The following is a 12,400-nucleotide window of genomic DNA, read 5'->3' on the forward strand; positions in this document are numbered from 1 at the left end:
TCTGTTGGCTAAATTACAATAATTTCAATATTCTGATTTAAAAAAAAAAATCTGATATAGTCACTGGTCTCTAATACAGGAACATGTAAGCCTTCTTATACTAAAATTAATGCTTACAATAAGCATATTTAACTACCCATAGAAATCTATTTCAAATTAAGGTTTAGGGGATCCCTGGGTGGCTCAGCGGTTTAGCACCGCCTTCCGATCAGGGCGTGATCCCGGAGATCCGGGATCGAGTCCCACGTCAGGCTCCCTGCATGGAGCCTGCTTCTCCCTCTGCCTGTGTCTCTGCCTCTCTCTCTCTCTCCCTCTCTCTCATGAATAAAAAAATAAAATCTTTAAAAAAAAAAATAAGGTTTAAAAAGTAAGGCTACTGATTTGACACACTAGCAGGAATTCTGATGAATCTTATGTTTGTGGTAATAACTACGAAAATGACTCACTTAACTGAAAACAGAAAATTAAAGGCAACAAATGAAGAAAAAGAAAGTTAATTACTCTATCTAAAGGGTTAAGGGAAAGAAAATAAGAGTAGCTTTTAGGAACCAAAGCAATTCCTGAGCGTCATCCCCCCCCCACTGTGTCACCTGATATGCTCCCCATTTCAGCTGCACCAGGCCAGGGACAGCTGGCTTTCCCATTGCAGGTGACAATCTTTCATTGGATCAATTGAATCATGAAATCAATTTTGTGAGTAAGAACATTGTTTAATAAAATAAAATAGAAAAAAATAGCTGTAGGTAAGACTTTAGTATGGGTAGATATCATTTCTTGAAACTTGATGTTCAACTATACATACATAGTTGAGTGTCTATAGTTCCAATATAACATATACTACTTACTGTGTGTCTCAATTTTAAAAGGCTGGCAGTCACTAATATCTATAAATGTGGCATGCATCTGCCTGTGCTTATTCGTGCTTTTCAACCTTCCTCCCTGAGTCTTGTTCCTCATTTTATCCTCCAGAACCTTGCACCCACATACAGCAGTTGCTCAACAAATACCTGCTTAATTAAAAATAAACTCATAAACTACAGCAACATGTATTTTATTGACCCATCTTAAAATACACCTAAAAATGACTTTAAGTTAACAAAAGATAAATATAACTGCCCACCTGCTAACCCCCCCCCCCCCCCCCCCCCCCCGTTTAAAGGCTGAATGCAGACTATTCAGGGAACATATTAAAGGAGAATGGGGTAGGGAAGAGAGGCTACAGTCTAAACACTGTTTCTGAAAGTGAGTAACAAAAATAGTTTCTATTAAATGAGTAGGGACTCGGACTTAAAGTACTGTAAATTTGAATCTTAGATTTGAATCCTACTTCATTACAACCAAAAGCCTCATAAGAGCCTAGATTTTCAGGATAGTTTTCTATCTTATATTTATATAATATCTTATATTAAAAATTTTCAGGATAGTTTTCTATCTTATATTTATATAATATCTTATATTAAAAAAAACAAAAACTGTGCTCGCTTTAGCAGTACATATACTAAGATTAAAAAACAAAAACCAAAACCAAACTGGTCTAAAGGATCAACTAGTACTGATGTTCCAGAAAAAGAATCAACTAAAAATACATATCAACACTAGATCAAAATGAGTCTCTAACATTCTCTCCCGACCAAAAAAACTCTCAAAACTCTGAACTTAAGAGTATTGCCTATTAAGTCAATGTATTCTTCAGTATTAAAAAGCTAATTCAATTGAATTAAAATCTGAGCTTGCTACCAGGAAGGCACCCCAATTTGATCACAAATTGGTTATCATGAACCCATAATTATATATTAGGCACATAATGTCCCTTTAAACGATATCATGGTAGCACTGTCACTTCTTTCCTAGATATGAACTCATCTTTGCAACATTCAGAAAAAAAATTGCGTATGATCCTGTGAACCAGTCCCAAAAAGCAAAGAAGCTCAACTATTTGGAAATACAAACTCAGTAAGAGGACGTATGAGGTGTGTCTAAAGCAACCATGATTGTACACCATCTCATCTTTCAGGAGCACCCTCCCCATTTCCCTGTGATTATGCAAAGTATTTAAATGCCAAAGAATCTAGTCTTCCACCTTCATCAGCAGTTGCAAGTGGCATAAGCAGGCTACAGGACAGCACCTGCAAATTCAATGGACACTATTTAGGCCATGCTGAAGTAAAAACATTTTACTTAAAAAAAAATAAACTCAATAGGCAATGTATGCCCTGCTTACACACACTGAAATAGGCCACAAACATTTCACAGATCCTTCAAAAGTAAAGATGATTTAAATCCAATGGAATCCTCAAACTCCAATCCCGGACGTTACAGAAACCACCTACCATGGCCAATTGCAGAAAAGAATGCTTTGGCATCCACCTCCATCTCTCTCCTCCCACCTCGCACTCCTTCTGTGCCACACGTTCTAGTATTTGATTACACATCTTTCAAATTAATTGCTGTGTACATTTTCTCTGAAGCCAAGAACCATGCCTTACATTGAGTCACTTTTAGTTCCAACAGGATCTAGCATTCTGATGCTCAACCTAGTATCCTAGGGGGAAAATCTTGCACTGGAAATCAGGAAACCTGGATTCTGCACCCAATTCTATTACATGCTTCTAAGTCCTATCTTCATTTCTGTGAGTCACATCTCTATTCACTTACTAAGCTACAGCTCCAAAGTTATTTGACAAAGACAAGTAAGTATTAAGTGTAAAAACTTGGGAAGCTGCTACTTCTGTGAGATCTTTTTTATTTTAAAGGTCAAATTTCAAATACCTGCAATTGCATATGGGTCAACCTAAATAGTTACCGATGTGCAGGTAGTTACCCAAACGTGGCTTAAAAAGCACATCACACAAGAATAAAAAAGAGCGTGCGGGCTCACATCACACGCTGCGTCCTGAAAGGCTCACGCCACGCGCGGCACTTGGTATGTTAACGATTCATCTTTGCACATTTTTTTTAACCTTCACGTTACAAAATCCCATTTGTCCTCACTACCAAGTTTACCACAAATCCTGGAAAGCCACAACAAAGCCGGTGGATTCCACCGTGCGCCAGGCCTTTGCCGGATCACCTCTAAACCAGATAACGTCTTTCGCTGCGCGGGGAGCGAAGGGCGTTCAGCGGCAAACGCCGCATCCTCCGCCTTAGGAGGCTGAAGGCGCGACTACGGGGCCGGCGGGAGCCGCCCGCGACCCTCCCCACGCGCCTGCACCCGCGCCCGGGACGCGGAAGCCCTCAGGCGGGGGGCGGAGGGCGAGCGGGGCCCCGAAGTCGCCGGGCCAGCCTCCCCCGCGAGCTGCCGGCCCCGAGGACCCCGCCGGGGCGCCCACGCCCACTCCCTCGGGCCCCGACGGCGACCGCGGCCCAGCAGGAGGCCGCGCCTCAAGGACGCCTCCCGCCTGGCTCCGCGGGGCCGCCGCCCGGGGCCGGGGGAGCGCTAACCCCGCCGCCCCCGGCCCTGAGCCCCCCGCCCCCGGCCCCGGCCCCCCGGCCTTGAGCCCGCCGCCGCCGCCGCCGCCGCCTCACCTCCGGGTCCCACTGGAGGCTCCAGCCGTCTCAGCGACCGCGACGAAGCGGAAGGAACCTCCGCACACGCAGCCTCGGGCCGGCGCGGCCCGCGACCAATGAGCGAGTATCGTCCGATCGCCCCGCCAATGGCCGCGGCGCCGCTCGGCCTCCCGGCGCCGCGTCACGAGCCGTTGTCCTAACAACGCCCCGCGCTCCTCGGCGGCCGGGCCGCACCGCACCACCTCTCACCACGGGCCCGCCAGCCAATAGCCGGCCGCGCCCCGGGGCCGCCGCCTGCCGATTGGCCTGCGGGCCGCGGGGGCGCGAGCGTGCAAGCCGCGGCGAAGGCGATAGGGGGTCTGGCGGGTGGGGCGCCCGCGGCCGGGCGGCGGGGCCCGGGCGCTCGGGGGCGCTCGGGGGCGGCCCCGCGGACTGACGGCGACACACGGAGGGACGACGAGGCGGAGCCGAAAAGCGAGGGGGCGGCCGCGAGGTGCATCCCCCCGAGGAGCGCCGGCCGCGCCCTTCGTCTTCCCTCTGCCCCCCCCCGTGCCTCCCCGTACCCTCCGTGCCCTCCGTGCCCTCCGCGCCCCCCCGTGCCCTCAGCCCCCCCTCGTGCCTTCCGCGCCCTCCGCCTTCTCTCTGCCCCCGTACCCCCGTGCCTTCTGCCTTCCCTCTGACCCCTCCGCCACCCCGTGCCCTCCATGCCCTCCGCCCCCCTCGTGCCTTCCGCGCTCTCAGCCCCCCGCGCCCTCCGCCCCCCCGTGCCCCCCGCCCCCTCCGTGCCCCCCGTGCCCCCCGTGCCCTCCGTGCCCTCAGCCCCCCCGTGCCCCCCGTGCCTTCTGCCTTCCCTCTGCCCCCTCCGCCACCCCGTGCCCCCCCCCCGTACCCTCCGCCCCCCCTCGTGCCTTCCGCGCCTTCCGCCCCACGTGCCTTCAGCTCCCCCGTACCCCCCCCCCCCCCCCCCGTGCCCTCCGCCTTCCCTCTGCCCCCTCCGCGGCCCGCCCGCCTCCTGTCTTGGAGCAGATCTTGCCAGGGCCTCCCGACAGGCCCCCGCCCTGAGGCTCTTCCCCGCCATCCTGCCCCCTGGACCTGCCGCTGCCACTGGGTCAAAGAACGTGACGCCGCCAACGGGTCCCTACCCTCCATCTCCTGTGTTGGTCTCACCTCTCACCTGTATCAACCCTCCATTTCAGCCAAGAGAAACTGGCCTTTTTTTCAGTCACACTCAGGACCTTTTCACCCGTCTACTACTAATGTTCTCTCTGTTTAATCTGGGCGCGCCTACCCATTTTAATTGTTGAAATTCTAACTTTCCTTTAAGGACCAATTCATTTGCCACTTCCTTTCCTTTATTTATTTTTTAATAAATTTATTTTTTTTAATTTAATTTTATTTATTTATGATAGGCACACAGTGAGAGAGAGAGAAAGGCAGAGACACAGGCAGAGGGAGAAGCAGGCTCCATGCACTGGGAGCCTGACGTGGGATTCGATCCCGAGTCTCCAGGATCGCGCCCTGGGCCAAAGGCAGGCGCCAAACCGCTGCGCCACCCAGGGATCCCATAAATTTATTTTTTATTGGTGTTCAATTTGCCAACATACAGAATAACACCCAGTGCTCATCCTGTCAAGTGCCCCCCTCAGTGCCGGTCACCCAGTCACCCCCACCCCCCACCCACCTCCCCTTCCACCACCCCTAGTTCGTTTCCCAGAGTTAGGAGTCTTTATGTTCTGTCTCCCTCTCTGATATTTCCCACACATTTCTTCTCTCTTCCTTTCTATTCCCTTTCACTATTATTTATATTCCCCAAATGAATGAGACCATATAAGGTTTGTCCTTCTCCGATTGACCTATTTCACTCAGCATAATACCCTCCAGTTCCATCCACGTTGAAGCAAATGGTGGGTATTTGTCGTTTCTAATGGCTGAGTAATATTCCATTGTATACAGAAACCACATCTTCTTTATCCATTCATCTTTCCATGGACACCGAGGCTCCTTCCACAGTTGGCTATTGTGGACATTGATGCAATGAAACACCGGGACACCTGCACCCCGATGTTTATAGCAGCAGTGTCCTGATTCCCTTCAAACACATGTCGTTCCTCCCTGCTTTGAATGCTCATGTTTCCATAGTATTCTGTGCCTTGTCTTATATTATTATGCAGAAATTTCCTAAGAACGGGAATTATAATCCACTGAATTTTTAAAGCCCTATACTTTGAAACAGTCCTTAGAAGGTACTATATGCTCAGTAGGAGTTTTAATAAATTGTCATCTTGCTAAACTTTCATAATCCTTATAAAATAGGTATCATTAACACCTAAAAATAGTTAAGCAACTTGCTATATAGATCACATAGAAAATAATTAGTAAAACTGGAATTTGAGCCCACATCTAAAGCTTATGCTGATTCTTCTATATTTCACTGCTTCAGTATAGGACCTTTATTCACATCTCTTTACCTAATACTTTCGGGTGGCTCATATATGCAATGCACCGTGGTTGGCATTGGAGATACAGTGACGAACATGACAGACATGGAAACTACCTTTATGAACCTTACATCCCTTCACAGAATACATGGTCATTATATATTTGTTGAAATAATTATAGTAGAAGGAAACCGTTTTCACGGTGAAGAAGACTGTCGTGAACTAGCCAATGGTGGCAATATTTTGAGTCTTCCAAAGGAAGGAGGAGAAAATAAGAAAAAGTGGAAGAAGTGAAAGAGGAAGAAAAGAAGAGGAAGAGTAGCAAGAGGAAGAGGAGAGGGAGAAGAGAAGTAGGAAAAGAAGGAAGAAGTATTGACAGCCCAGAAACTTTGTCACATTTTTAATGTCCCTAGAAGCCTAAAGGGCCAGATATTTCAGAATTAGAAGTTGTAGCTTATTCAAATACTTATATAAATCCAAAAAAGATTATGAAGTTGTTTCCACAAAAGGCTTTAGACCAAGATTTGGAAACCTTCATTCCCAAACTCTGCAACTCTGGTTAATTGAGAATTCCAATGAGTGTAAGAGTTCAAAAGCAAACAATAAGGAAACTTTAATAGTCTGCTTTTATGTACTTAAAATAACTTTTATATGGGTCCCAAAATGTATTTCAAAAGAATCTTTATTCACCTAACTAGTAACTTGTACTTGATAAATCACAAAATTTGGCATGGACACAAGATAGGGAAAATGGGGAATAGGGTCAAGGGAATCTATGTGTCTTCTTGTGGATTCACTCACAGAGCCACAGAGCAAGAAATTTATAAAAGTATAATTTTAAGAGCCTCTTTTAAAGTAATGGATGGCCCATATTGCCATCTTAATCCACATTATCCTAAGCATTTATTTATGTAAATGTGCATACATATACATATGTATACATAATTTCACTTTTCCCTCTTTTGATGATTATGGTCATGCTTTAAGACAGGGAATTATAACAACAAAAATAATAATAAATACTGAAGTACCTCTTTCTCTGTACAATCCAGTTTCCTAAGTGCTTTATTTTATATTATTTTTAATATTAATATTTATGTTAATTCTCATAACAGTCCTATGGAGGAAGACATGGTGAATCTGCATTTTTCAAATGATGAAGCTACAGAAACAACTGGCATAAGTTCATACAGTTTGGAAGTAGCAAAACTGGAGTATGAACTTTGAATCTGATCCCCAGGTACATACTCTAAACAATTCCTGTACCATCTTTTGCATTAACATAACGTGTACTGCTTTGTGTTAGCACATGTGATTGTTTAAGCTTCTGACACTCCATTGCAAAAGACCTTTTGTAATAACAACATAGATTTGTATGTATTTATTTACTTCCCATTCACAGTTCCCAACTGTATTGAAATTAGTGTCTTCCAACCTTGGGCAGTTTTCTCTGTGTCTTACACAACTTTTTTTTTTTTTTAATTTCAGGAATAATTTTTTAACTAGTACATTGCAAATGATAATTAGCCACTTAGCTTTTGGCAGATACTACGATTGATTACCTTTCCTGCCCAAGGTCAAGAAATATTCACTGAGGACCTACTTTATGCTAGGCAAAGCGCTGAGCAACTGAGAAAGCATGGGCACCTGAGTGGCTTAGTCGGTTGAGCATCTGACTCTTGGTTTCAGCTTAGGTCATGGTTTTGGGATTATGGGTCAGCTACATTGGGCTCCACACTCAATGGAGAGTCTGCTTGGGATTCTCTCTCTCTCTACCTCTCTCCCTGCCCCCACAGTTCCCTCTCTGTGTCAAAGGAATGGTTAAATCTGAAGAAGAAGAAGGAGAAGGAGAAGGAGAAGGAGAAGGCGAAGAAGAAGAAGAAGAAGAAGAAGAAGAAGAAGAAGAAGAAGAAGAAGAAGAAGAAGAAGAAGAAGAAGAAAAGAAAGAAAACAAAGAAAGAAAGAAAACAAAAGAAAGCAGACACAAAAAGAACCCTTCCAGATAACATAGTCTGAGTTGAGGATCCACAGGGAAAAGTGGTAGGGCATGGAGTTTGGGTGCCATATATTCTGAACAAGGGAAGGAAGTGGTTTGAAGAAAGGCTATTCCAGCTAATAGGGCCAAGATTGTGAGACTAAGAATGGTGGTGAGATGAACCCGGAGTAGAGGGTTTAATTTAACAGAAATCTAAAGTATTGTAGAGTATGAGAGATTTAAAAGGCTGAGAAGTCATGAGCAGGTTGGCAGGAAATCCCAAGTTTCTACTGTCACCCAAGGAGACATCTCACAGGGGCTAACAGTCTCAGCTACTCGTCTTCTGCTGCTTTAGTTCAGTAGGGAAACTTAAAATTCTGCTTCTTATTTGTTCCTAAAACTTCCTAGAACTGCCATCAACAGCTGGGGCTTCTCTTGCAGTAAGGAGCAAAGGTCTCCACAGGAAATGGTGCACACAATACAAGATGTCTTCTGCCCACAGAGCCGGCTTTCACTGTTTAACCCCATATTTTCTTTGTTTTCTTCCTCACAGTTCCCCATTCCTCTACAAAGCCTTTCCCCAGCTTTGTAGAACCCGTTGGGAATAGATGCGAGCTTTGGAATAAATTGTTTTCCTTTTACAGGAATTGACTTTCCTTGGGAGAAAAGAATGTTCACACAATGTAGAAACAGCCTATCTACAATTAGCAGTAAGCGTGCTCTATTCCTGGGATTCTTTGGGATTCTTGGTTGAGGTGACTGGTTCACAAAAGAGTCAATGAAAGACTAAGAAAGGAGAAGAAAGGAAAGAGGGAAGAACGAATTTTGACCCAAACATGAGCATTATTTTCTCCCCAATAACAAACATGGTCCTGGTCTCAGTTGTTAAGAGTAGAGTGACTGTTTATGACAAAGGCTGTATTCAGCTCACTTATCATGTCCCAATAACTCCCTCCTGTTTACCTTCATCCTCCCAATGCCATCTTCTCCTTTCAGCTCTGAAAGGAGAGCAGAAGAAAATTATGGTGGTGAGAAAGGAGAAAAGAGCTTGGAAGGAGATAGATAAAACCACACCAGGCAAGTGTGAGAGAAGGATAATGGCCCAAGGAGACCCTCCTCAGCTTTCCTGAGCAACCCCATTGAAAGAGAAGCCAAACAGCAATTGCCCAGGACTGCACATAGTAGGTAATATTTTAATACATAATTATTGTCACTTGTAGGTAAAAGTGGCCCAACAGTGTGCAGGACCCTAACTATATCTTATATAATTGCAATAAATTAAACAAAGTAAGCATTTCTTTCTTGGGTAAAGAAAATTGGAGATGAGTAGTTTAGGATTAGCATGGCAGCCCGGGATGCTTCCAAGGACCCTTCTATTTGTCTGCTTCACCATCCTTAGCATGTCTTCCATTCCCATGGTTGCCTTGAAGTCCAAGATGGCAACTAGAGCTCTGGCCTTCTTTTTTTTTTTTTTTTTAAGATTTTATTTATTTATTCATGAGAGACACAGAGAGAGAGGCACAGACACAGGCAGAGGGAGAAGCAGGCTCCATGCAGGGAGCCCGACGCGGGACTCGATCCCGGGTCTCCAGGATCACGCCCTGGGCTGAAGGAAGCACCAAACCGCTGAGCCACCCGGGCTGCCCGAGCTCTGGCCTTCATATCTTCATTTCCATCCTCTGGAAGGAGCAGAATAAAAACAAGAGGGGAAAAGGGGCCATTCCCAGCTGAGTCAGCTCGCATTTCACAGTTTTTATCTCAATGACCAGAAGTACAAGGCCATATCTAGCAACAGGGGAGCTAGGAATGTAATCTTTATTTTCAGCAGCAATGTGCCCAGCTCAAACCTGAAGAAAGGCTCCCACTTCTTTAGCTTCTGTGTTGTCCCTATACGGGATGAGCACACAACGAGGACCCAATTCAGTTGCTGACTTATTAACTCAAAAACAGGAAACAATTTTACTATCAAGAGTTTGGGGTTTATAGCAGCAATGTCCACAATAGCCAAAGTGTGGAAGGAGCCTCGGTGTCCATTGACAGATGATAGATAAAGTAGATGTGGTCTATGTATACAATGGAATATTACTCAGGCATCAGAAACAACAAATACCCACCATTTGCTTCAAAGTGGCGGGAACTGGAGGGTATTATGCTGAGTGAAATAAGTCAATCGGAGAAGGACAAACATTATATGGTCTCATTCATTTGGGAAATATAAAAAATAGTGAAACGGAATAAAGGGGAAAGGAGAAAAAATGAGTGGGAAATATCAGAGAGGGAGACAGAACATGAGAGACTCCTAACTCTGGGAAACGAACTAGGGGTGGTGGAAAGGGAGGTGGGCAGGGGGTGGGGGTGACTGGGTGACAGGCACTGGGGGGGGGCACTTGATGGGATGAGCACTGGGTGTTAGGCTATATGTTGGTAAATTGAACTCCAATAAAAAAAAAAAGAGTATGGGGGCATAGGAAAGGACATAAACCTAAGATCAAAGACATGTTATTTTAAAAACGTGAGCTTAAAATGTCAATGGAACTCTCACTAACACCTAAATTTGACTTAGCTAAATCCACCAAAAATGTATACTGTTAGAAATGGTCTAATGTAAGGAAGCAATCTGGTAAACTAGTCAAGTGGACTCTCTTTTTAGAGTAAAGGACCTCAGTGGTCCTATTCATTGCTCTGTCTTCAGCACCTATAAGACTAAATGAATGAATGAGCTACAACAACTTTCTAAACAGTTTATTGTCTTGATTTTCTCATTATCCAGACTCTGCTTTTTCCTATGCATTTTAAATGCCTACCATGGGCTCCATGCTGTTTTAACTCTGTACCACGATGGGTTCCCACTCTGAAATTTCCTCTGCCTGTGACTCCTGCCTCCCTGAGAAATTTTCCAGCTCTTTCCACATGATGTTTCAGCTGGACTAAACTAAAGGTACAGTTAATGATGCTTCTAAAGGCCATTCCTTTGGAGATCCAGTAAACACTGAAAAATCAGTTTTGGTCATCCCTAAAATCTGACTTTTTCCCTTCCATTTTGCACTTGTTTAGGCTTTGGGTAATTTGTGCTACTTCAGTGACAGTATGTTATGAGATGTTCTTGGTAAACTCTCCCTAGTTGGGTCTGAGCACGTCTGAGGCTAATTTTTCCTGAGAGAGAGGCACAGACACACGTGCTACTTCAATGACAGTATGTTATGAGATGTTCTTGGTAAACTCTCCCTAGTTGGGTCTGAGCACATCTGAGGCTAATTTTTCAGAGAGAGAGGCACAGACACAGGCAGAGGGAGAAGCAGGCTCCATGCAGGGAGCCCGACGCGGGACTCTATCCCGGGTCTCCAGGATTAGCATTAGTAAACTATTCACTGTTCTCAAGAAAGACACTGTCAAGGTCTCTGTGACTCTTTCAGAAAGATAGGCTGCTCTTCTTTCCCAAGGGAAAACATAAAACATTTGCAAATATTCTGCTCAGTGCCCCTTTCAGAGCTACCACTTGCTTGTTCTTCTGAAATACATGCCACTATAAATAATTTAGGAAGAAATCTGACAGATATACACCAAAAAAAGTTAAGAAAATTGTAATTGATGTAATCGTGAGCTAATAATTTTGCCCTCAGAAAGATAATGCAAGCAGCCAGGACACCTCTCCTTCCTCAGTAACTCTTATTGAAAGAATTGTTCTGGAAACTCCAGTTGCTTGGCTCCAGGTTGTAGACAAATGTCCTATGTCTCTACCCCACTCCTCATCAAAAGAAACACCTTTCTTTTGGAGTCTAGGACTGGATGGACCACCAGATAATCCCAATTTTGGTAAAGAGCTCAAAGCATGGATGGCAATACCTGACTATTGTGTGACATCATGTTCAATAAGAAAGTGAGAGTAAAGCTGTTTGCCTGGCCTCTATCTTGAGGTGTCCTCTTCACTGCAACAATGACAACAAAAGAGAGAGTGAAATATAGTGTGATACGGAGAAGGAAGGCACTCCAGTTCTGACAGGCCTTAAGTACACTGGATGTGTTCCTCTCCACTCTTCCTGTATAAGTGTGACAGATCCCACTTCCCTCTGGTCCAGTCTTCTCAAGCAGGCCCAATTGAGTCTAAAATTTCAACCTGCCTCTTTACTTGATACTTTTCCTCCTTTACCATAGGAAAGGAATAGGACCGCCTTTGTTTGGGTTCCCCAAAGACAGAGACTGAGTCAAAAACTGGGTTACAATGGCTTATTTGGGGGATGACCCTGGAAAGTCAGAATAAGAATGCACAGTGTAGAAGGGAAGAAGGAAAGGCCGGGGCAGGGCCAGATGGCGGAGTAGGATCCCCCAATCACCTGGCCCCACCAACTTACCTAGATAACTTTCAAACCATCCTGAAAACCTACCAATTCGACCTGAGATTTAAAGAGAGAACAGCTGGGGTGCTACAGAAAGAGCTTGTGCTTCTAACAAGGTAGGAAGACGGAAAAAAATAATCAAGTCG

General features: G+C 45.1%; 1 protein-coding gene across 6 annotated transcripts in view; it reads right to left on the minus strand.

Annotated features, from left to right (window-relative positions):
• Positions 1–12,400, minus strand: part of HMGCR (3-hydroxy-3-methylglutaryl-CoA reductase) — a 46,084-nt gene that overhangs the window by 19,386 nt on the left and 14,298 nt on the right. Inside the window, exons 1-3 of one of the 6 annotated variants that reach the window (XM_072736977.1) lie at positions 3,526–3,692; positions 2,081–2,126; positions 846–1,007 (exon numbers count right to left, since the gene is read on the minus strand). The exons of 1 other annotated variant lie outside the window; for it this stretch is intronic. In XM_072736977.1, coding sequence (XP_072593078.1) covers positions 846–957 — 112 coding nt within the window. In that variant the 5' untranslated portion in view covers positions 958–1,007; positions 2,081–2,126; positions 3,526–3,692. Of the gene's footprint in view, positions 1–845; positions 1,008–2,080; positions 2,127–2,244; positions 3,024–3,525; positions 3,760–12,400 lie in introns of those variants that run through there. 4 more of the 6 variants (XM_072736978.1, XM_072736979.1, XM_072736980.1 and 1 more) reach the window with 4 other exon arrangements.

This window comes from Vulpes vulpes, chromosome 14, assembly GCF_048418805.1.
Source record: "Vulpes vulpes isolate BD-2025 chromosome 14, VulVul3, whole genome shotgun sequence".
In the NCBI taxonomy this organism is placed as follows: Eukaryota; Metazoa; Chordata; class Mammalia; order Carnivora; family Canidae; genus Vulpes; species Vulpes vulpes.